The sequence below is a fragment of the Hemiscyllium ocellatum genome, chromosome 22, assembly GCF_020745735.1.
Source record: "Hemiscyllium ocellatum isolate sHemOce1 chromosome 22, sHemOce1.pat.X.cur, whole genome shotgun sequence".
NCBI lineage: Eukaryota > Metazoa > Chordata > Chondrichthyes > Orectolobiformes > Hemiscylliidae > Hemiscyllium > Hemiscyllium ocellatum.
This window is the reverse complement of record NC_083422.1, coordinates 39565032-39591187: the sequence shown is the minus strand read 5'-3', so window position 1 is coordinate 39591187 and position 26156 is coordinate 39565032. Positions and strand designations below refer to the sequence as shown.

The 26156-nt window shown below is 40.6% G+C and overlaps 1 protein-coding gene across 3 annotated transcripts in view; it reads left to right on the top strand.

The window, feature by feature from the left end:
- Positions 1-26156, top strand: part of ccdc186 (coiled-coil domain-containing protein 186) — a 116556-nt gene that overhangs the window by 66450 nt on the left and 23950 nt on the right. For 2 of the 3 annotated variants that reach the window (XM_060842116.1, XM_060842118.1), the window contains 8 exons: positions 3814-3918; positions 5995-6093; positions 9238-9324; positions 14185-14327; positions 14775-15030; positions 22036-22225; positions 22369-22464; positions 24466-24676. In XM_060842116.1, coding sequence (XP_060698099.1) covers positions 3814-3918; positions 5995-6093; positions 9238-9324; positions 14185-14327; positions 14775-15030; positions 22036-22225; positions 22369-22464; positions 24466-24676 — 1187 coding nt within the window. The remainder of the gene's footprint in view (positions 1-3813; positions 3919-5994; positions 6094-9237; positions 9325-14184; positions 14328-14774; positions 15031-22035; positions 22226-22368; positions 22465-24465; positions 24677-26156) is intronic. The other variant, XM_060842117.1, reaches the window with a different exon arrangement.

Sequence of the window (26156 nt, the reverse complement as noted above, 5' to 3'; positions counted from 1 at the left end):
TAGGCGTATGGAGGATAATGGGCTAATGTAGGTTAGGTGGGCTTGGATCGGTGCAACATCAAGGGCCAAAGGGCCTATACTGTGCTGTATTCTTCTATCTTCTATCCTGAGAAGGATGATTACTGCCACCCTGGCTATTAGCACTTTGTATTGAGTCTATATCAAGCTGTTAGCATTTCTATAAAAAGTGTTGGCTGGACCCAGACACTTTGTTGGGCAGTGTACATTACCCATGTGTGTTCTCTCCCCCACCTGCCTTAAACTAATTAACTGGGTTGTGAGTGCATTGTGCTAGCATTCTGGTGGCCTCGGGCAGTGTCTGTATTTGCTCTGCTGTCTCTCTCCATATTGTGGTCCAGTGCCCATCTTGCGTGTCAAGTGCCCAATTGATTGCTCACTGGCCATCTTGTATCTGTGTGTCTAGTGTCACCCTGCCCCATGTCATCTCCCACTTCAGAAGTAATTGAGAAATTTTATTTTTATCCTCTGGAACCTGTTCCTGAAGTGGTGGTTGAGGCAGAAATAGTCATCACATTTGAAAAAAAAATTACTGGATTTGCATTTGGCATATTGTATCATAAAGGACTAAGGGCCAAATGGTCTGCTTCTGTAACTTTTCTATGTTGCACTCCTATATCCAATGTAAACACTCATCACCTTTTGAGTGAAGCAATAACTTTTGCTTTTACAACTACTTGTATATCTTTGCTTTGTCTTTCTGTTAACTTTAATGTTCTGAATTTATTTTGTCTAGCCTTTTCCTATTTCTGACTGAGATCACTTCAACATATTAAATAGTGTAGCACATGAGCTTCTCAAATCTTTGTTTGCAGATTGTTATTTGTACATTTTTGATAATGTTTGTCAAGATGGAAATGGTGAAGGTTAGCACAATTGCAACATTTAAAAGGCATCTGGATGCGTATATGAGTAGGGAGGGTTCAGAGGAATATGGGCCGGGTGCTGGCAGGTGGGAGTAGATTGGTTTGGGATATCTGTTTGATATGGATAAGTTGGACCGAAGGTTCTGTTTCCATGCTGTACATCTCTGACTCTATATAAAATTCTAGGATTCCAGACCACTTGTTGCACTTGTTTCATAATTTGAAATTTTTTAGCTATCAAGGGGGAAAATTCAACTTGATGCTGTCATAGTTGTGACTATTTAAAATAAGCACTGTTAATTCAAGTTTAGGACATTTTATGTATTTACAAATTTAGCCCAATTCCATATCTTCTCTTCGAGCAGTTTGAAACATATCACCACTAGATGGCACCTGGGTGCAAATTGCAAATAATTGCTTTCTTTTTAAAATTATTGTATTTGTAATGTATTTGCAGATTAAACATGCAGTGATAACTGAAGTAAGGAACAGAGTTTATTAATTTTGTAATCTGATCACTGATTGCTTTTAACGTTGTATTTTGAAGCTCCAGAAATAGTGGCAAAACTTGGAAGTGCCAAAAAACAGATTGCAAAAGTTGACTTTTGTGCAAATACTGGATGAAATGCCCTTTTCATGCCTGTGTGCACTGGATATATAATTTATGTTGCTGATGCTGATCCTTAAGCATTTCTGGTGATTGCCAGCAAGTTTGATGCTGGAATCAATCAAGCTAATTTGAAATTGTTTAATTTGCCTGTTGTGCAATTGAATTTTTCACTCCTATCCTGATCCAGCTCCGGTTTAGAGGAGCAAGTTGATAACCGGTTTAAACATAGTGCTGAAATTTTCCCACAAATCAACAATGTAAATAAGGACAGATAGAAATAGGGGAACAAATAGAATGCTGAAGAACGTCAGCAGGTCTGTCAGTATCTGTGGAGGGAGAAACATAGTTAACATTTCAAGTCAGATATGACTCGCCTTAAGAACTCTAATTCTGAAGAATTATAGTTGGAACAGGATGGACACTTTGAGGGTGTTTCCTCTTGTAGGTGAGACAAGAACAATGGGACACATTTGACGAATGAAAGGTTTTGCTTTTAATGGTAGAGATTAGATTTTCTTCCTCTTCTAGTATCTTTAGACCCAGTATAACCCATGGACAAAACCAACGTCATCTACAAAATTCCATGCAAGGACTGCCACAAACACTACATAGGGAAAACAGGAAGAAAGTTAGCCACCAGGATACACGAACACCAGCTAGCCACAAAAAGACACGACCCTATCTCCCTCGTAGCCCTATACACAGATTGAAAAAAACCACCATTTCAACTGAGACAACACATCTATCCTGGGACAGACTAAGCAAAGACATGCTGGAGAATTCCTAGAGGCCTGGCACTCCAACCACAACGCCATAAGCAAACACATAGATCTAGATTCTGGATTAGTGGTGCTCGAAGAGCACAGCATCCGAGGAGCAGTAAAATCGACGTTTCGGGCAATAGCCCTTCATTAGGAACATACGTAGATCTAGGTGCCATCTATCAACCCCTCAGAAAACAAACAGGAAATGACACCACCACAAACTCCAGGAACCCCATCCAGGAGAAAGATATAAATAAAAAGCAGGAGACAACAGCTTTGCTTCACTTGGAGGTCGCCACTGATGATGTTAGGTAGGTTCCTAGCTACTAGCTAGGTAATGAAATGTCTGGATATCAAACCTATAGCTCAGTGAGCAAACCTACACCCTAAATCTTTCAACTGGAATTCTGTTCCTCAAAGCACAGTGAAAGCAGGTCATTGAATTTAGCAATGGTAGATTTGCACAGATGTTTGACAGACAAGGGTGTTATAGGTTATTAGGAGATGGTTAGACGTAAGTGGAGTCGAGGCCATCACCACATCAGCCATTGTCTTAATGAATAGCGAAAGGCTCAAAGGGCAGAATGGTCCATTTCTTATCTAAGTTCTGTGTCCTTATTTTATGTTTAGAGAAGTAAGACAATCCACCTCCAAACTTATAGTTTGCAATGGGACATGATTATAGTGGTTGTTAGTGAAGGTGAAGGGGTTAATTTTTATTAAATTTGTGGGGAAGAAGGTGCCTGAGGACCTTGAAACTATTTGCATAATCTGCTTGGACTGAAATGAGGTAGGGAAATTGGGTGACTAGCTTACTGGGAATGAGGGCAATTTATCAAGAAGATATCGATGTTTAACATGGTAAAATATCATGGAAGTTTCCATTAACTGTACTTGTATTCCCTTGATTAAGCTGTAACAGAGATCCAAAAATGGGCTATGGAGAACAAAAGGATAACATTTTGAAGAATATTTAAATGTGAAATTTGCAGAACAACGGTTTCATGAAATGGTGTGAATATTCTCCCTTCAAAGTCTGTAAATGAGAACTTTGCCCTGATCCTACTTCTTTTACTAAGACTTATGGGAATGCAAAGAGGCGAGAAGCAGCTGAGGCAACTGAATGGACAACCTCCAACCTCATTGCAGCAAAGTCCTTGCACTTTCTTGTTAGAGGGAGCAAGAGGGGAGAGGCACAGCAGATTTAAGTAGACTTATTAGTGGTACTGGATAGATTCTGAGAATTATCTTTGCTGTTCGGAATACTTTTGGACTGTTGAGTGTTTCATTGGTCGAGATGTTTAGGGGGGTTGCAAAGTTTTTGTTTTTCAATTATGCAGTTTTATAGCTTAAGATATCTTGATGAAGGAGACAGTAAAAATCATGAAAGTATATAATATTTATGTCTACTTAATGGATTGTAATAGAATCACTTTAAAGTATTTGACATAGTTGACTATAAATCTTGTAATATTGTGGAATAATTAGTACTTGTAGTATCCAGCCATTTTACCAAAGTAAAATTTTTACATGCATGTTCTTTGCATTGTTATAGGAAACCAGAGAAAAATTGAAGGAAGCAACAGTCAAATTAACTCAGGCTAAAGAAGAGGCTGAACAAATTCGAAGAAACTGTCAAGACATCATCAAAACCTATCAGGTTGGTTTTGGTTTGATATTTGTCATAACTTGCACTTTATAAATTCTGTTCAGTTGCCATACACTTTGCAATCTGTGAAGCCATTCCCTGTACCTTGCAAGCAAAGCTCCCCCAAGGTTGTTTTTCCCCCCTCCTGTGAGATCTGCACATGGCAGGAGCCACTGGAAGTGGAAGCCCTGCAATGGCATGCCTATTGATGTGTGCAGGCCTTCTCAGCAACTGGGTAATGGCTCAGCTTCGAGGGCATGTTGCTTGCAATGCACTTTTTTTAAAACAGGAAGTGTTTTGTCTTAAATAATACATATTGGAGGATAGCTGTATGATCTGTGAACCAGCCAAATAGAGTGCAAGTGCCCAAGTGTCTCATTTAGTATTCCATCCAATAAGATCCTGCTGCTTTTTTGTTGATTTTGTTTGCATTTTACAATTTTTAAAAATATGTAATGTTTAGTTTAAAGTTGCAATGGTTGGTTAGTGGACCCCAGTTGACAAACCCTGCCTATGTTTGTCAGAAATAATGTTTATTATGTTAAAGAATGTTCCAGACAAATGGAAAAGCTTTAGTCGGTGTGATGTGAGACTTGGGTAGGCTTCTTTAAGCATGAAAAATGCTCATAGAATTTTGTGTAGAGTAAGTATTGAGCAAATGACAAGACTGCTTGGTTGCCTGCCAAAGTTGTTCATCTGTGCACAGTCATATTCCCAGTGTGGCGGGAGTGATTCAGTGTAGCTGGCTAGGACTTTACCCCAAGGAACTCCTGAAAGTCCTGGGACTGAAATGATTTACCTCTTGCAACTATAATCATACTTCTTTGTGTTCGGTGTGATTGTATCCAGTAGAAATCTTCTCCGAATTTCCATTTACACAGTTTTATTGAGACTTCCCACTTAGATAAATGCTTCCTTGATGTCAAGGGCCGTCACTCTCACTTCATCTATGTCATTTAACTTTATTGTCCAAATTTAGACCACAGCTGTAATGTAGAACCCAAACTGAGCATTGGTGAGCAGGTTGTTGATGAGTTGAAAGTGCAATTTGTTAGGACTGTCAGTGCTACCTTCCATCATTTCTTGCTGATTGAGAGCACAGTAGTGATAATTGGCCAGAATGAATCAGTCCTGCATTTGAGAGAGAAACTGAGTAATTTTCTACTTTGTCTGTAGATGTCAGTATTGCATATATATTTAAATAGGATGGCTAATATGAAGGCTAGTTCTGAAGTAAAACTTTTAATCCATTGCCAGGATATTGTTATGGCTTGTAGCCTTTTCTGTATATGATGCATTTCTGTTTCTTGCTATTACACGGAGAGAATCAATTTGGCTGAAGACAGGCACCTTTGATGCACAGTTGCTTGCACATAAGCTGAAATGGATCATCTATTTGCTATTTCTGGCTTAGGAGGACTGCAGATGTTTCGGCCTTGTCTTTTGCATTGACCCCCTGGATATTGGAATTGTTGAGAATGGGCATGTTCATGAAGGCTGTTCCTGTCTTCCTGGTGAAGCTACAGCACACTCTTTCTGCCATTCAGCATGGTTGTCAGACTCTGTAATTTGTGACTATACTCTGACAACTGACATCCGAAAGTGTTTCATGGCTATAACTTTTGACATGATGGTAGTGCCAGAAAGCATGATAGAGGGTACTTTTTGTGAAGATGCAACTTTGTCTCCACAAGGCTGTGCCTTGTTTACTCCTATCAGTCCTATCATGGGCAGGTGCATTTGTGTTTGGCACAGATTGGTGTAGACAAAGTGAAGTATGGATATTTCCTCGTTTCTGTTCTCTTGCAGTAGGACCAGACTGGCAGTGATTATCTTAAAAATTCACATGAATCAAAATGTCTTATCATTTCCTGTTTTGAGACAAATGAAAACTGTATTTCAAAACTTTATCTTGAGAGTATATCTGCTCCTTTTGCTATGTATAACATCACAGCAGAGACAGGCCCCAGGCATCACCAGTGTCGAAAGAAAGCTGCACATGCTAACATTTTATATCTTCATTTCAAATATTAGTCTTACACTTAATCATTTACTTTATGACATTGGTGACCTTATCTGTCTTCACAGGAGTCGGAGGAAATTCGATCCAATGAGTTGGATGCTAAACTGCGTGAAACTAAAGGAGAACTAGAAAAACACTTACAGGAACAGTCTGATCAAATGGAGGTGAGGTGGGGCTTTCAAGTATATTTGGAAGAAATTACACTGATGCATTTACAAGAGGACGACCAGCTGTAAAACAAAGGCAAACTAAATTCCAATATAACCAGGGCACATAACCTATGTAAGATTATTCATCAAATAGATTTTCTTTTAAAATTTGGATTTTTGAGGCCCCAAGTGAGAGAACATGATTGCTTGGTTGCAGGCATGTATTCAGTCCATTTTTGTGTAATCCGAGAGTTAAGAAAATCAGTAGATGATGAACTAAGGGTAAAGCCAGTGAAAAGTAAGAAACTATGTAATGGGTGAATTGAAAGAAAAATAGCTCATTCGATCATGGAGGGTTTACAGAAAATTCAAAAATTTGCACTGAGGTGTATGTGATCAGTGCTAACTATAATGTATGTACAGTGTAAATATGAATGAAATGAATAAGATTGGATATACAGAGGAGGTCATTCAGGAGCAGTTGTTATTTGAGTGATTAGAGTCCTCGGAAAATTCTCAGTGCATTACAGTTGGATCTGCAGATAGAAACATGGGAGCAAAAGCACATCATTCAGCCTGTCAAGTGTGCTCTGCCATTCAATTAGATTGTGGCTGGTCAGCTACCTTTACTTTCCCAAGCTACCTCCATAGCCCTTGATGTCATTAATCTCTAGAAGTCTGTCACTTTGAATGTGCTCAGTGTTTGGACTTCTGCAACTCCAATCAGTGGAGATAGACAACAACAGCACCTCCTCCATAATAATCCCCAACATTGGATGTGTAATCAGCCCCCTACTGTACTCACTGTACACCCATGACCATGCAAAAAGGACTTATGCCCGAAACGTAGATTCTCCTTCTCCTTTGATGCTGCCTAACCTGCTGCGCTTTTCCAGCAACACATTTTTAAGCTCTGATCCCCAGCATCTGCAGTCCTCAGTTTCACCCATGACCATGCAGCCAAATTCTGTGTGACAGCCATCTACAAGTTGCTGATAACATCACCATTGTAGGCCGGATATCAACAATGATGAGTCAGAATACAGGAAGGAGATAGAGGGCTTGGTGTTATAATGCAATGATAACAATCTCTCTCTGAATGTCAGCAAAACAGAAGAACTGATCATTCTTTTCAGAAAGAAAGGAGGAAATGTCATTATCTACATCAATGGAGCTAAGGTGGAGAGATTAGATTAGATTCCCTACAGTGTGAAAACAGGCCCTTCGGCCCAACAAGTCCATACCGACCCTCTGAAGAGTAACCCACCCAGACCTATCTCCCCTCTGACTAATGCACCTCACACTATGGGCAATTTAACATGGCCAATTCACTCGGACTGTGGGAGGAAACCAGAGCATCCGGAGGAAACCCACGTAGACACTGGCAGAATGTGCAAACTCCACACAGACAGTTGCCCGAGGCCAGAATCGAACCTGGAACCCTGGTGCTGTGAGGCAGCAGTGCTAACCACTGAGTCACTGAGAGGGTTGAGTGTGTCATGTTCCTAGAAGTGACGCTAACCAACAATCTATCCTGGGCCACCTGTGTCGATGTGACGGTCAAGAGGGCACAACAGCATTTCTTCCTTAGGCAGTTTGGTAAAATTGGCATGTCCACGAGGGCCCTCAGTAACTTTTACAGATGCACCATAGAAAACATACTATCTGGGTGCATAAGGTATGAACATTGCTCTGCCCAGGACCATAACAAACTACAAAAAGTTGTGTACACAGCACAGTCTATCACTTAAGCTAATCTCCCAACCATAGATGCTATTTGCACTTCTAGTTTTCATGGTAAGGCTGCCAACATCGTCAAAGACCACCCCCACCCCGGTAATACTTTCAAACTCTTCCGACAGGCAGAACATACAGAAGCTTAAACACATGCATCAATACATCAGCAAGAAGACACTTTTTTTTTCCTGATGTTATTAGACTGCTGAAAGGACCTCTATAATTTCAAAACTAATGTTGACCTTGCTTTGTGCAACTCCTGTGCAGTCATAACCTTGTATGTCTTGTCCTGAAAAGCACCCTATGATCTGTATGTTCTTGTTTGCTATGATCTGCCTGTACTGCTTGCAAAACAAAACTTTTCACTGATCTTAAGTACATGTGACAATAATAAATGGAATCAGAATCCAAATCCCTGGGGTGGAGCATTCCAAAACAACTTCACCCTTTGAAGGAATGTCGATACTGGGATTTCAGCAATAATACATAATTGAATGCCAAGGGATAATGTTTAGATTCTCTTTTGTTGGAATGGTCATTATCCAAGTTTGGGCTGACCAGTATAATTGACATTCTCACTATACAAGTGCCAGAGATCATCCAGGTCTTGCTGTATTTTGACACTGACTGTTTCAGTATCTGAGAAGTTAGAAAAGGTGCTGAACATTATGCAACATCAAAGAATACTCCCACTTTTGACATGCAAATAGTTGTCTCGGAAACTACCCTGTGGAACTCCTGCAGAAAAGCCCTGAACTGAGATGCCTGGCTGCCAACAACCACAACCACTTTCTTTTTGGCTGATCATTTTTTTGAATCCCACTAGTGGAGAGTTTCCCCAATTCCCATTGACTCTAGTTTTCCCAAGGTGAAATAATGTATGTTTTATGTTTATAATGGGCCAATAGCAATAAAATAATAATCATTGCATCATTTTTCCTCACTGCCAATTATTATAGAGGATATTTTTTGAAAACTAAAATTGAGGTATTTTTAATTTGCAGCAGGTATTTTCTATTAATTTTTGTGCCAATGATCTTGCAACATAAGCTTCACAAATATTTCACTTTGAAATTTGTTAAGAGGGATCATGGGACCTCAATGCAAATCGATTTAAAAGAGGAACGGTGATCTGGGAGGTCGAGGCTGGTACAGATGACTGGTTAAAGCACAGCAGGTTAGGCAGCATCCAAGGAACAGGAAATTCGACGTTTCGGGCCAGCTCTGGCCCGAAACGTCGAATTTCCTGTTCCTTGGATGCTGCCTAACCTGCTGTGCTTTAACCAGCAACACATTTTCAGCTCTGATCTCCAGCATCTGCAGACCTCACTTTCTACTGGTACAGATGACTGTTTGATTCATCTCATGTTTCCAGTGTGATAATTTATGTAATTAATGTATTTCTCCAACCAAAAAAAACAGATTCGCCATGCTAAAATAAAGGAACTTGATGATCTGAAAAAAACATTCAAGGAAGGAATGGATGAGTTGCATACTTTGAGAACTAAGGTGAATACTGTTGTTCATTTGTTTGTCTTTTGGAGTTATCTTGTAAATTCTGTTGAACTCTTTTCTAAATTAACTTTGAAGAACTTCTATACTTTCAGTTTGACATTGTATTGTTTGAATAACTAAGAAGTTCATTTTCCAGAATAGCTTGCTCCCAGTTTTCTTGTCTGTTCTTTGTCTTGTGTCCATTACTTAGTGATGATGCATGCTTATTTTTCTGTCCAAAAAAGAAAGCAAAAAATTGTTTTAGGAGCATAAGCAAGTCATATGACCCCATGAGCCTACTTGGGTAATGATTTCGGCTATTTTTTTTTGTACAACACACAGGTTAGATTAGATTAGATTAGATTACTTAGTGTGGAAACAGGCCCTTCGGCCCAACAAGTCCACACCGACCCGCCGAAGCGAACCCACCCAGACCCATTCCCCTACATTTACCCCTGCACCTAACACTACGGGCAATTTTGCATGGCCAATTCACCTAACCTGCACATTTTTGGATTGTGGGAGGAAACCAGAGCACCCAGAGGAAACCCACGCAGACACTGGGAGAATGTGTAAACTTTAAAATCTGATTGAAGATTTGTAGCTCGGGTATCCGTTGTTGTGGTTCTGCTCACCGAGCTGGATGTTTTTGCTGCAAACGTTTCGTTCCCTGGCTAGGGAACATCATCAGTGCTGTTGGAGCCTCGTGTGAAGCGCTGCTTTGATGTTTCTTCCGGTATTTATATTGGTTTGTTCTTGCCGCTTCCGGGTGTCAGTTTCAGCTGCAGTGATTTGTATGTGGGGTCCAGGTCGATGTGTCTGTTGATGGTCAACTACAGCTGAAACTGACACCCGGAAACGGCAAGAACATCCATCAACAGACACATCGACCTGGACCCCACATACAAATCACTGCAGCTGAAACTGACACCCGGAAGCGGCAAGAACAAACCAATATAAATACCGGAAGAAACATCAAAGCAGCGCTTCACACGAGGCTCCAACAGCACTGATGATGTTCCCTAGCCAGGGAACGAAACGTTTGCAGCAAAAACTTCCAGCTCGGCGAGCAGAACCATAACAATGTGTAAACTCCACACAGTCAATCGCCTGAGGCAGGAATTGAACCTGGGTCTCTGGCGCTGTGAGGCAGCAGTGCTAACCACTGTGCCACCGTGCCGACCACAAATCTTGGGATAGAACAATCCAATTATCCCAAAAATCAATTGAATGTATTGCATTCAAGGCAAGTATATCCTTTCTTAGATATGGACAAAACTCTATACTACAATACAAATTTATATTCTTGCAGTCAAACCAGCATACCATCAAATTTTTAATTGCAGTGCATTCATGATAACTTTGTGTTTTACATGCAGAGAAATCCAAATCCCACTGATTACTCAGACTTAATTCCTACATGGTTCAGTCTGTTGCATTTTTTGTTTTGGCAAACAAGATTTTGGCCTCAAGCAGGACATGAGCAAAAATCTCAAAGCTAACTCTCGAGTGCAGTATTAAGAATGCTGCAATGTTGGTGATGCCATATCTTGCATGGGGTATTGAACTGAGAGACACTTGCACTCAGGTGACATTATATATCCTGTCCCACTATCTCAAAGAATGCTGGGGGAGTTATTCCTACTGTAAATCCATCCACAAACATGTTTAAAATAGATTAAGTGATCAGTATCACATTACTGTCTTTGGGAGCTCACTATATGTGAATTGACTGTGAACGCCTAAATTCGACAGTGACTATAGTTCAAAAGTAATAATCTATAAAGCACTTTCAGACATCTGTTAGTTGTGAAAAGCACAATGTAAATGCAATTTTTTTTCTGTCACATTTAAAATAGTTCTATTTTCTATTAATTGCACATTTTTTTTTAAACAGGTTATTCTTCATTTGCTACTTTTTGCTCATTCATTTGATGTATCTCCATCCCTTTCCAGATGCTTTGTCCCCTTTGTACCTTATTTTCCACCTAGCTTTCTTAGGCTGCAAACCTAGTTACATTATACTCTGTCCCTTAAGTTATGAAGTGGTCCTTTGAAAAAATTCATAAGCTGTATTTGCTACAATTCCCTTGAATCTGGCTGTGGCTCCAACCAGTGATCAGGCTATTTTGGATCTGATAATGTGCAATAAAATGGGTTTAATAAATGATCTCCGAATAAAAGATTCCCTCGGCAACAGTGGTCATATCATGGTAGAGTTTAGCATTCAGTTTGAGAATGAGAAATCTGGGTCAGTAACAACTGTGCTAAACTAAAATAAGGTTAATTAGAAAGGAATGACGACAGAATTGGCTTAAGTGAATTGGCAAAGGTGTTTAGCAGAAAAGGCCATGGCAGACTTTTTAAGAAAATATTTCATGACCCTCAGCATCTGGTGAAGAAGAAGGATTCTAAGAGGGGGATAAGCTTACATGCTTAACAAGGAATGTTAAAATAATATCAAGTTGGAAGGAAAAAAATGCAATGTGACAAAGATTAATGATTAACCAGAGGATTGGGAAAGATTTAAAAGCTAAGCAAAAATATAATAAAAAAGGAGCAAATAAACCAAGCGGACAAACTATAACTAATAGAAAAACAAACAGTAAGACTACTTAAATATTCAAATGGATAGAGAGGCAACATAAGCCCATTAGAGATCAAGGCTAGGAAAATGATAATGGGGAACCAGGAAATGGCAGAGGAGTTGAATAAATACTTTACATCAGTCTTCATGGTAGAGGACACAAATAACGTTCCCAAAATACTAAATGAAGGGGATAAAGAGAGGAAGGAATAAATACACTATCATTCGAGATGAACTCCGAGGGAAAGTAATGAGGCTAAAAGCCGATAAGTGCCCAGATCTGATGGGCTACATCTTAGAATTTATTAGGATGTAGCTAAAAATAATAGATGCATTTGTAATTATCTTTTAAGAATCCTTAGATTCTGGAAAAGTCCCAAAGGATTGGAACAATGCCAGTGTAAAACCTTGATTCAAAAAGGGAGACAAAAACATAACTATAGGTCTGCTAGTCATTGGGGAAAATGTTAGAATGTTATAGAGGACGTAATAGCAGAGCATTTTGAAATTTAGCAGTGTCAACAAGGCTCATGAATAGAAAATCATGCCGGACAGAGTTATTCCAGCCCTTTGAGATGTTGACAATCGGAAGACAAAGGGGAAACCAGTTGATGTAATATATTTGGATTTCCAACAGATTGTTTTATATGTTAGTGCACGTAAGGCTACTTAATAAGACAAGAACCAATAGTGTTGGCTACTTGTGGTTTACAAGCGTGTAGAGAGGATTGCCTAATTGATAGAGGCCAGTATACTGGGGCAAAGGAGGCATTGGCAGAATGACAGCATGTGCTTAGTGGAATGCTGCAGGGAATAGTGCTGGGCTGCAGTTATTTACAAAAATGTTCATGACTTGGATTAAGAAAGTGAATGCATTACAATCACCATTTGTGAATGATCGAAGGAGTCTACAGGTGGATATGGACAAGTTAAGTGGGGATAAAATTGGTAATCGGAAGATGGTTTGGGAAAATGTGAACTTGGGTACTTCAGTAAGAAGAATAGAAGAGCTGAATATTGTTTAAATGAAGAATGATTGAAGAAGTCTGCAGCATGGTGGGATTTTGGGGCCTGGGGCATGAATCACAAAAACTACCATCCAATTTCAGTGTGTAACAGGGAGGACAAATAGACTGTTGTCCCCTATTTTGAAATAAGTATGCTTTAAAATTAAGGAGGTCTTGCTAAAACTTTACAAGACACTAATCAGACCATACCTGGAATACTATGACCACTTTCATCCCCTTTCATTAAGAAAAAGTATACTAGCATTGGAGGCTGTGCAGAGAAGGCTCTCTAGTTGACTCTGGGTGTGGAGCTGTTCTCTTAGGAGAGATTGATCAGGTTGAGTTTGCAGTCATCGGAGTTTAGAAGAATGTCAGGCAACCTTTATTGAAATATAAGATTCTTAAGGGGCGTGATAGGGTAGATGCAGAGAGGTTATTCCCTTGAATGAGTGTTTAGCAGTATTCTCAGAATAAATGGGTGACCCCTTAAGACAAAGAAGAAGGAATTTTGTTTCTGAGGCCAGTCAGTCTGTGGGTTCTTTACTGGGGAGAAGTGCAGAAGCTGCCGTCATTTAGGTATATCCAAGGCAGAGAGAGACACATTTTTAATCAAGAGTTATGGAGCAATGGCAGAAAGTGGGTTTAAGGATTGTTAGATCAGCATGATCTCATTGAATATTGGAGCAAACTTAAAGAGTCAGAAGCCTAGTTCTGCTTAACATTTTATATTAGATATTTAATATTGATTATCAATAGCTGAGACTTCAGTGCTCATCCTTGCTGCACTCTATTCAGAATAATAGCATGACAAAGACCTATTATTTCATATTACTTAAAATCAAGGTTCAATTCAGACGAATGTATAACCTCCCAATCTATTGTAATACATTTTCCCAAATACGTTCAGCTGTTTTTAACAACATGTGGCACCTTGTCAAAGGCTTTTCAAAAACTTCAGTGTAATAATGCATTTGGTTTTTCCCTTTTATCTATCCTGTTAATTGCTTCCTCAAACTCAACTTCGAACAGTCAAATGTGATGTTTCTTTTACACGTCACGATGACTATGTCTAACCCTTCTAAGTGACTGAACACCACCTGCTTAGATTCGTCAAAATATTTTGTTGGATTAACTAAAGTGAGCACTCTATTTGGCTTATTATATCCCTCCATTTGTTTAAGATCAACCTGAATTCTTGTTGCTAATCATTAATGTTAGCTACGCATTTGATTTTTGTGATATCATTTATCCAAAACACTTTGTTACCTGTTCCTGTCTCAGGTAAGGTGTCTTGAGGATGAGCGTTTGAGGACTGAAGATGAACTGTCAAAATATAAAGAAATTATCAATCGGCAGAAAGCAGAATGCCAGTCTTTGCATGAACGAGTAAAGATTGTAAACCTCTTGGAAGAACAGCTTGAAAGGTAGAAACTCTGTTATATAATTGATTGATTGGATTTATTAGTTTAGTTTATTTACCACATTAATGGTTAAGATATGCTAGGTTGAAAATTTTTCCTACATTGGTTTTGAGTATGTGGGAGGTGGCGACAGGGGTGTGGGGATGGGCATGTGTGTACTGTGACTCAGAGGGAGCTGTTCAGAGTTTTTTTTTTGCTAAAGGATTTCTCTTGTCTCATTATCCAAGGAAATGCATTAGCTGGTAGGGGAAGAAAGAGTTTCATTATGATGTTCCAGGCATCTTTGATGTACCACAAGTTCTTGACCTGCCTGTCATTTTTTAAAAATAAATTCACGTAACCATTAAGGTTTTGATGGTTCTCGCAAGAAGAGATTAATTTTAGAAACATTTATTTTCTAGCAAAGTGCAAACTATTGCAGAAACATAATTTAATGTGATTGCATCATAGAAATGAACAAGAGCTTCAGACATCAAAAGAGGAGGTTGACAGCCTGAACGCACTCGTTACAGATCTGCAGGAAGACATTGAAGGGAGTCGCAAAAAGGAATCCGAGTTGCTTCTGTTTACAGAGAGGCTGACCAGCAAAAATGCCCAACTTCAGTCTGAGAACAACACGTTGCAGATGCAGCTTGACAAGCTGAATATTCGTGAGCGGGAGCTAAGTGTGCAACTTGAAGAGTTAGGACACACTAATGTTGAATTGGTAAGCGTGCAGTTAAATAGAAGGACTTGGGATCATGAAACTTCAGGACTTTTTTTTCCCTTAACTCAACTCAATAAATGGTGTCTCATTTGAGAAAGTCCAGCATTGTTGAGTAGTAGAAAGCATTTTTAATTAAAAGCAAAACATAAATCCATATAGGGTTTTTTGAGCTGTTTGTACAATGTGTTGCAATAGAAAATCTGTATATGTTCCTCCTTGCGATGAAAAACCTTTCTAATGCAATGTTAACATTATCTTCTGAATTTGTTTAAAGCAAGATATTAATTTACTGTCTCCTGACTCCCAACTTCCATGCCTAACCTAATTTGAATGAACTGAGCAATGTTTTCCAGTGGGAATTGGTGTTTTGTGGCTCTCCATTAAACCCTCATGGAAACTTCAAACTATCTTTGTGGAAGCAAAATCCCATTGGAATACAGTTATTTTTATTCCTCTCCTAGCTTTGTGACTGTGAAGAGGATTTGACCTCCAAGAAGTGTTGGGTTAAATTCTGTCGTGTGCTTTGAATTTATATACTTGTGTTTATGTTGTTTTGTAATAGAATATTTTGCATTTAACAGAAATCAGTTAGTTATTTATGTTCAGGGAAAGGCAGGTAGTTGCTAAACTTTAATGGTATACTTCGAGATGTCTGAAAATAGTTAATTGACAAATGTGTGAAGCTAATCACTTCGCAAATGTGATAAAACAAAATTAAGTATATTTTAATATGAGGAAAGTTTGGCCACAAGAGATTTTTAGTACAGTTTGTTTTATTTCTTAATAGACACTAATCTGTATTAAAATATGAAAAAATTAACATTAATGCAATATCATTCAAAGTGAAAGCAAAAATGGTTAGTATGAAGTTGAAAAGGCCAACTTTCTGTCCTTCTCCTGTCTAGTCCTCTTAGAACATTTTAGGTTTCTGTGAGATGCCCCTCATTTGTAAATATAGTGTTAACTCAATCCAGTGTGTCTTCATATGTCAATTCTACCATCCAGGAATCAGTCTGGTCCATCTTCACTGCACTCCCTCCACTGGCAGAACTTCCTCTCTCATAAGAAAACCAAAGTTGCACTGAATATTCAAGCTGTGATCTCTCAAGCTGCCTTCCTCTGTTTGTTATCGAAGTGGATAACTTCATATCTGTCTACGTTGTACTTTGTCTGCAATGTATTTTACCACTCCCACAACTCGTCCAGATTGCACTGATGTATCTCTGCATCCTCCTTACAGCTCACTTTCCCACCCAACTTTGTCTATAAGCTTGGAGATATTACATTAGTCCCCTCATCTAAATTATTAATATATGTTCTGGTTCAAAAGAATGATCCCTAAGAAATGAGAAATGTGGTGCTAGAAAAACACAGCAGGCCAGGCAGCATCCAAGGAGCAGGAGAATCGATGTTTCGGGCATAAGCCCTTCTTCAGGAATGAGGCTGGTGTGCCAACCCCTTTTTCAACTCTGGTCTCCAGCATCTGCAGTCCTCACTTTCTCCCAGTTGATCCCCAAGAGACCCCACTAGTCACTTCCTGCCACTTGGTTGAAAATAAACCTGTTTATTCCCACTTTTTGTTTCCTGGTTGTCAGCCACTTCTCTACCCATGTCAGTACATTATTCTCAATTACATACATTTCAATTTCACATACTAATCTCTTATGTGGGATTTTATGAAAGCTTTCTGGAAGTCCAAGTAAATTGCATTCACTGACTTATCCTTATCAACTTTACTAGTTTTCTAAATCCATGAAAAATTTCAGAGATTTCAGTAGATTTGTCAAATTTGATTTCATTTTTGTAAATCCATGCTAGCTTTGAGTGATCTGTCACTGTTTTCCAAGGAGTCTGCTTTTAAATCTTTTATAATGACCTACATCTTCCCCACTGCCATGTTAGGCTAAATGATCTGTTTTCTCTCAACCTGCCTTTGAACTAGTGGCATTGCATGAACAATCTTCTAATCAATAGAAACTGTTCCAGAGTCTATAGGATTGTGAACATTGTCCACCAATGCATTCATTATTTCCGTAAGTACTCTGGGCTGCAGATTATCAGAGTCTGGGGATTCATCGGTCTTTCATCCTATCAATTTCCCCAACACTCTTTCCCTACTGGTTCTGATTTCCTTCATAAGAACATAAGAACTAGGAGCAGGAGTTGGCAGTTCAGCCCCTCAACCTGCTGCCAATTTTATAAGATCATGGCTGATCTCACATCTGCCTCAATTCTGCTTTTCTGCCCACTCGCCATGACCCTTTGATCCATTTGCTAATTAGAACATTGAGAAAGCAAGATTTTTAACACCCACTGTTGCCAGAGTTGTGAATTCTGCAGATTCATGACCCATTTGAAAGAAGTAATTTTCCTCATCTGTTTTAACATCTGCTATCTTGTATCCTAAATCTAGACCTTGTTCTAGATTGAGTAAAAAGTGAGGTCTGCAGATGCTGGAGATCAGAGCTGAAAATATGTTGCTGGTTAAAGCACAGCAGGTTAGGCAGCATCCAAGGAACAGGAAATTCGACGTTTCGGGCCAGAGCCCTTCATCAGGAATGAGGAGAGGGTGCCAGGCAGGCTAAGAGGGACTTGCCAGGTAGGGAGGAGGGACTTGGGGAGGGGCGATGGAGATGTGATAGGTGGAAGGAGGTCAAGGTGAGGGTGATAGGCCGGAGTGGGGTGGGGGTGGAGAGGTTAGGAGGGCGGTGCTGAGTTCAAGGGAATCGACTGAGACAAGGTGGGGGGAGGGGAAATGAGGAAACTGGAGAAATCCGAGTTCATCCCTTGTGGCTGGAGGGTTCCCAGGCAGAAGATGAGGCGCTCTTCCTCCAACCGTCGTGTTATGTTCTGGCGATGGAGGAGTCCAAGGACCTGCATGTCTTCAATGGAGTGGGAGGGAGAGTTAAAGTGTTGAGCCACGGGGTGGTTGGGTTGGTTGGTTCGGGCATCCCAGAGGTGTTCCCTGAAGCGTTCTGCAAGTAGGCGGCCTGTCTCCCCAGTGTAGAGGAGGCCACATTGGGTGCAGCGGATGCAATAGATGTGTGTGGAGGTGCAGATGAATTTGTGGTGGATATGGAAGGATCCCTTGGGGCCTTGGAGAGAAGTAAGGGAGGTGGTGTGGGCGCAAGTTTTGCATTTCCTGCGGTTGCAGGGGAAGGTGCCGGGAGTGGAGGTTGGGTTGGTGGGGGGGTGTGGACCTGACGAGGGAGTCACGAAGGGAGTGGTCTTTGCAGAACGCTGATAGGGGAGGGGAGGGAAATATATCCCTGGTGGTGGGGTCCGTTTGGAGTTGGCGGAAATGACGGCGGATGATACGCTGTATACGGAGGTTGGTGGGTTGGTAGGTGAGAACCAGTGGGGTTCTGTCTTGGTGGCGGTTGGAGGGGCGGGGCTCAAGGGCGGAGGAGCGGGAAGTGGAGGAGATGCGGTGGAGGGCATCGTCGATCACGTCTGGGGGGAATCTGCGGTCCTTGAAGAAGGAGGCCATCTGGGCTGTGCGGTGTTGGAACTGGTCCTCCTGGGAGCAGATGCGGCAGAGACGAAGGAATTGGGAATATGGGATGGATTTTTTACAGGGGGCAGGGTGGGAGGAGGTGTAGTCTAGGTAGCTGTGGGAGTCAGTCGGTTTATAGTAGATGTCTGTGTTGAGTCGGTTGTCCGAGATAGAAATGGAAAGGTCTAGGAAGGGGAGGGAGGAGTCTGAGACGGTCCAGGTGAATTTGAGGTCGGGATGGAAGCTGTTGGTAAAGTTGATGAACTGTTCAACCTCCTCGTGGGAGCACGAGGCAGCGCCGATACAGTCATTGATGTAGCGGAGGAAAAGGTGGGGGGTGGTGCCAGTGTAGTTGCGGAAGATGGACTGTTCCACATATCCTGCAAAGAGACAGGCATAGCTGGGGCCCATGCGGATGCCCATGGCAACTCCTTTAGTTTGGAGGAAGTGGGAGGATTGGAAAGAGAAGTTATTCAGGGTGAGGACCAGTTCAGTCAGTCGAAGGAGGGTGTCAGTGGAAGGGTACTGGTTGGTGCGGCGGGAAAGGAAGAAGCGAAGGGCTTTGAGTCCTTCGTGATGGGGGATGGAGGTGTACAGGGACTGGATGTCCATCGTGAAGATAAGGCGTTGGGGACCAGGGAAGCAAAAATCATGGAGGAGATGGAGGGCGTGGGTGGTGTCCCGAACGTAGGTGGGGAGTTCTTGGACTAAAGGGGACAGAACCGTGTCGAGGTACGCGGAGATGAGTTCGGTGGGGCAGGAGCAGGCTGAGACAATGGGTCGGCTGGGGCAGTCAGGTTTGTGGATTTTGGGCAGGAGGTAGAAACGGGCGGTGCGGGGTTGTGGGACTGAGGTTGGAGGCGGTGGATGGGAGATCACCTGAGGTGATGAGGTTATGGATGGTCTGGGAGATGATGGTTTGGTGGTGGGAGGTGGGGTCATGGTCAAGGGGGCAATAGGAGGAGGTGTCTGCGAGCTGGCGTTTGGCCTCAGCGGTATAACGGTCAGTGCGCCAAACTACTACCGCGCCTCCCTTGTCTGCCGGTTTGATGGTGAGGTTGGGGTTGGAGCGGAGAGCGTGGAGGGCTGCACGTTCTGAGGGTGAGAGGTTGGAGTGGGTGAGAGGGGTGTTCTAGATTGTCCCCACATGCAGAAACTTCCTTTTTTTTTCTACTTTGTCACTCCCCTTTGACATCTTTTGTACCTCAAATTGATCTCCCCTCATTCTTCAGCTACTCCCCCTCCTTAGAACCTGTGTTGCTAATCCTTTTGGGGTGTTATCTGTCCCCTCCTTTGTGAAGACAGAACCAAAGTATGTATATAATTTGGCCTGCCATCTTTGTTTCCCCATTATAACGTTCCCAAGGATCCTTCATGTAGGAGACCTGCATTTGTCTGCGTTATTATTTTTCTCTTCACATATACATGAAGAAGCTTCCTAAATATGAGTAGCCCTGTACTCATTGCACAATGCATTGCAATCGTGGTTAACTTTGACCTAATTCCATATTCCTCATCCCCCTTTACCTTTTATTAATTAAACTTAATAGTTTGAATGTAACAATTGACTCTGTACACTAGTTACAAGAGATTGGCAGAATAAATCTCTAAATGTGAAGGACTGTTGAAAAGGCTGTTAACAAGGTGTGAAGGATCCTTGGCTCTCTATGAACTGTGGTAAAAAAGCAAGCAAGTATTTGCAAACATTTATAAAACACTGGTTATTAGTATCGTCAGTTCTGAGTATCCAACTTTGTGCCGTAGCCTTGGAGGAGCTTTATTGGAATTGTACCAGAGATTAAAGACTTCTGTTATATAGAGCCAAGTGTTGAGATCTTTGCCGAATCTCTGCAGTGCATCTTGCAGGTAGTTCACACTACTACTGAACATTGGTGCGAGAGGGAGTAAATGTCTATGGATGTGATGCTAATCAAATGGGCTACTTTGTCCTGGGTGGTGGAAAGCTTAGAGTGTTGTTGGAGCTACACCCATCCAGGCACATTCCTGATCTGTGCCTTGGAAATAGTGGGGATATTTACTTTGTGGAATTAGGAGCAGATTTACTCCCCACACGGTTCCTAGCCTATGTCCTGCTTTTGTAGTAACACGCTTTGTGGCTAATCCATTTTGATTTATGGTCAATTGTAACTCCCAGGATGTCAGTGATTGTAATGCCATTGAATGTCATGAGGAATGGTTAGTTTGTCACTTGATAAGTGGTCACTTGTGTGGCATGAATGTTACTTGCCATTTGCTCAAGCCAAGTCTTGCTGCATTTGGACATGAACTGCTTAAATACTTGAGGGGTCACAAATTCTGCTGAACATTGTGTAATCATCAGTAAATATCCCCACTCCTGACCTGTGATGGAGTGAAGGTCATTAATGATGCACCTGAAAATGGCTGGGCTACAGTTATATCAGAGCAAACCAATGAATTCCATTTAAATTTTTTTTCCAGCAATCTTGCAGGATCTTTTACGAGAAAGTTTAAAATTCCTGTGTACGTTCTCTGGTGCACACAATATTTGCTGACTACTTTCTAGATTTTCTTCTATGTGTTACTCAACTTGTCACTGGGCAGCTTTCTTTTTCAAAAATGCACTGAACTACTATCCCTATTCTCTTCAAGAATTGTAAGTCTTAATTAAAAATGCATGTAAATGAACAGGCCTCCATTCTTGGCACTAAGCTCACAAGGCAAATCTACAAAATAAAACGAGAATGTGTCTTCCCCCAGCTTAATGCATGTAAATTAAACATCAAATTGTTCTTTCTAGAAGATTAGGTAGTGCTTTCAAAGAGCAGCTCAAACTCGAGATTTTGACAAAATAGGTTGAGGTATAACTGTTTTCTAGCTGGACTGATCAACAATCGGAGGATACAGATTTAAGGGCATTGGTAAGTGTCTGATGCAACACATTAAAAAAAATCTTGCGTGGTGAGTTACGATCTGAAATGTTCTTCTGTTTAAGTGATGCAAACAGATTTAATAATAAATTTCAGATTAGTCAAGCTAAGAGTAAGCACAGCTGAGAGGGACTAATTGGGTATTCTTTCAAAGAGCTGGCATAGACAGGAAGTGCAGAATGACCTGTTTGGTGAGAAACCAGTGCCTTTGTACAGTCACATAGGGAGCACTTGGTGAATCCTGTCAATTGGACAATGACTGTTTGTTTTATCCTTGCCTATTTTCTCCTTACAGTTTTCCAATCCATAGGCATAAATCCATTTTCTTAGGCAAATTTCTATTAACTTAGTGTATACAATTCTCCCAAGAAACCGCATGGAGTAAACTATGCACTTAAGTTTCTAAGCTAATTTAATATTATTGAAAAAAAAAGTGATGTTTTTTGTGTTTGGGTTCAATAGATAATTTCTTTTCATGTTGGCATTGTAAAATCCAATAAATACTGCAATGTTTTGAAACATTTTGAACTGACATTTGAAATGTGCACTCAAATGTATAGCTCCGTGTCATTCGATATATGGACTTTTGTTTGTACACAGATGGACAGACTACAGAAAGAACAGGAACTGCGTCAGCAAGATGTGAAAGCTCTGCAGAATGAGGTGACCTCTGAACGGAAAGAAGTGAGTCAATTGAATTTACAAGTGGAAGAGCTTAAAGATGAGCTTGTCACGCAGAAACGAAAGAAAGCGAGTAACATTAAAGACCTCACAAAACAGCTTCAGCAAGGTGGGTGGAAATTGGAGAAGTGTTATGATTTTGATTTGCAATACTGCAATTATTTCCAGAGTTGATCAGATTTTTGCTGTTTTCTAAAATTCTGGTCTACGGTTACACCAACGTAATTTTAACTCATTGTGGATTTCTTCCAGCACGACGGCGGTTAGAGCAAATAGACAATGGCAGTTATGACAGCAAGGAGGCCAGCAGCATGGGAAGTCGTTCAAGTTCATCAGGTAAAAGAAAAAGTAAATACACATTACTTAATATAAATATAATTGCTTACAAATATTGACGAAGTTTCATTATCTTAACACTAGGGGGATAAAAAAGCCATGAAAGCACCACAAACTTTTACCTAACTAACTTGGGGTTCAATGAGAAATTAAGATGAAATGTTTTAATGTCAAGTTTCAACAACAGTAAAAATACACATCTGTCTCATATCCCTCTCATTCGCTCACTCACTCTCACCCCCACCCCCACCCCCCACCCCCAAACACCTTTTATCCATCTGTCTTCATTAATCTTTACAAGACTTAAATCTAATTTTACTTCCGGGTGAAGGGGAAATAATTAATCGAGTTTGCCATGGGGACAAACTCTCTTTCCCCTTCTCGCCACTTCAGTGTTTAAAAGCTGAACTGAAGATCCATATCTGACCATCTCAGTTCCTCAGGAATTAAGGCCATTCATTAAGTGGTCAACCACTGACCACATCAAGGCCACCATTTCCCCAATCATTTCTCTCCTCAGCTACTGAGAGAAATTAAGCTTGCTTCCTGGAAAACCAGGCAACTTGCCTACTGTGTTTGAAGTCTGGATGCAATCTGAGGCATGGGTGATGTGCAATGGGGTGGCTTCTCAAAGCTGACCTATTACACGTGCGCGCGCACGCATTTGCGCACACACATGCACACAGTCCCAACCTCCAACAAGTGAAACCCTGTGAGAAGTGAAAACCTTCCCATTGCTGGATCCTTCAAGGAATAAATGTCAATTGGCAGACTTCAGGACCAGGAACTGCTGGCTTTGTATTGATTTACAGTCTCTATTGACCCAAGTTGCAAGTACCAAGACCTGTGATAGAGTGAGATATTCTCCCTTGCTCTGCCTGTCTCCTCCATGTGTGCTGATTGGCAGGCAAGCCAGTGAGTTATCTGACTGGTGAGGCTGGTGTGTTAATTGACCCCTTCACACGTGCATCTTCATACTTGGGAAGTGGGAGGGGGTTTATCAAAGCAAAATAATGGGCTTTGTCTCAGTGGGGAATTCTTCAAACTGAGCGAATAGCCATGCTGGTTTTTTTTTGACCTGCTTGCAGAAGCTCTGCAAGTTACACAGTACTGGATCAGATGTTGGGTCTAAACCAGTCTGTGCCCAAAAACTTCTAAAAAATGTAGCCAGCCACTCACCATGAGATGAACACTCTGTAAACTGACCAACAAGTGCTTTTCCTTCATTATTGACATCAAAATTGTCACTGGTGTTTAGAATTGTTAATGGGGAATTGTCTTGGCAAAGTTTTTGAATTTGCCAGATGTTAGTTGAGATGCAGTAGTGATAGGATAGCAGTTTTGAAAACTGTGTTTACAACTGTAACTGATACTTCACGTGCTGTGAAGTCTATTCAACACAGTGGTTGTGAGGTCTGCTCAACACAGACTGAGAAATTTTCCACAAGGTGTTTTGAGTAAAAACAAGTGGGTTCCTTTCAAGTTTCTTATCCACACCTTTCATCAAGATTCTATTGTAATCAGAGTTGGCTATCTGACCATTCAAATGAGAATGGGGCACAACACCCACATTAGTGGAAAATGTGCATTTTAAAATGGGCATAACTTTTTTGAAACAAATGTTGCAGAATAATGACTAGAAATGATTTTTATGCTTTTGGGCTTAGTAATTGGTACAAATCAATACCTCCAACGTGCTAGCTTTTGCAAGTGTTTATCATGTGATTATTCGATGAGAAAATTCAGTTATCCACCATTCATTGAGAAAAATCTTTTTTAAAGAACAAAATATTGTATTAAGAGTAGTTTCTCGAACCCAGCTTAGAAAGTGTTCACAGTTGCTGAATTTATTGAGTTCCTTGCAGTAAAAGAAAACCCCTTTACATAACATTTTCCCATCAGAAATTAAGCATTCATTTTCTGAGCCCAAGGTATTATATTACTAATGTTTAAGTAAATGCATATGCATTATTTTCTATCTGCTCCAGAAATCATCTTTGTATTGTCTTCCAGGTTCTCTTGATGCTCGGTGCAATAAAGAAGAGCGATCTCCAGAGAATACTGGTTGTATTGTGCAGGCCGACAGTTTCCCTGAAGTGGACAAGACTGTACTGATAGAACGTATTGTGCGACTGCAAAAAGCTCACGCACGTAAAAATGAAAAAATTGAATTTATGGAGGACCATATTAAACAGCTGGTGGAGGAAATCCGAAAGAAAACCAGGTGAGTTGATTTGAGGTTCCAGTGAAAATTGTTGTCATTCACTCAACAAAAGATCAATTGAGTGTCAATCCCAGTTCCCTAATAGCAACAAAATGATTGAGGAAATCTGGTTTAGCAACATCTATGGAGAGAGAAACAGTTAACATTTGAATCCAATGTGATTCTTTGAGATCCAATTGCAGATGCCATTTGTATCTGGATCACTTTGTTGTTTTAAAGCAACCATTATGGTGAGTAATAGTTTCTTCCCAGATACTTGATTTTGTTTGCAGAAAGAATTCATGACAGTTGTACCAATGGATTTCTTAAACTTCCTTTTTCCTTACCTGCCTTTCTTGAGCAGTTTAGATATTGAAGAAGACATTTCTGTTGTAGAAATTGGTGTCATGTTTCAACTGAAAGCAGTGAATTTGTTTAAAAACTCAACACTGCAATTCCATGCTTTGCAATTTTTAGATATTTTTCTTTCAAATCATCTGGTTTAAAGTGAGGCTTTTTGCAAAGAAAATTTAGGGTTCATTGCCACTCCTGCGATTTTGTTTTTCAATAGAAGTTTATTTTGCTCTCTGTTTACCTCTCACATACTTTGTGTTCTTGTTGTTCCTGTATCTGACTCTGACCTGAATCTTGACAGCAATGGGTGGATTATGACGGGGAGTATAGTTTCTGGCAGGAAATCTAGAAGTTCAGGTTTCCCACTGATGCCATGGAATTTTAATTTTACTTTGTGCCTATTTTTGGTTTGACAAATTCTCTCCACTGAGAGATTAGTGTGATATCCACTCTGGAGCAGGCTGCAGGCACACGTAAGTCAGTGCTACATACCTGTCTTTGCAAAGCTACCCAACTTCCCTTCAGTTCTTTGGCTCTCCCTGAGATCTGGCACATCTGTCCAACCATTGTTAAAAGAAGGTCACTGAAATTTTCTTCTGAAAGGGTTGGATGGGGTAGATCTTAAATTATTTCTGCTAGTCAGTGAATAAAACATGCAGCTTAGTCTCAGGATAAGAGACAGATCATTTCGGACAGAGATCAGAAATTATTTCACTCAAAGGGTTGTACAAGTTTGGAATTCTCTACCCCAGAGTGTTATGGATGCTCCGTCATGAAATAAAAGTTGGTGTCTCGAGGAATTAACACATGACCAGTCGGCAGGAAAGCGGAGTTTGGACAGATGAGCCATGTCCGTATGGAATGATGAACAGGTTTGAAAGGCCCTACAACTAGCGCTGCTCCTATTCCTTGTGTAGATTAAAATACCCTAGTGCACAATGAACCTTGTGTTCACAGGTTGGGCCACTTACTCATTCTCCTGCTTCTCCCAAACACTCAAGGGCAGCTTAGTGGGAGGACCAAGTAGTGGGTTTGAGATATTTAAAATTATATAATCTCTTCTAACCCCAGGCATGTTTTTGAGAGTTTCGGCCCTTTTTGTGTCTCTACCTTGAACTCATCAACCTATGACTCTGACTCTGTGTCG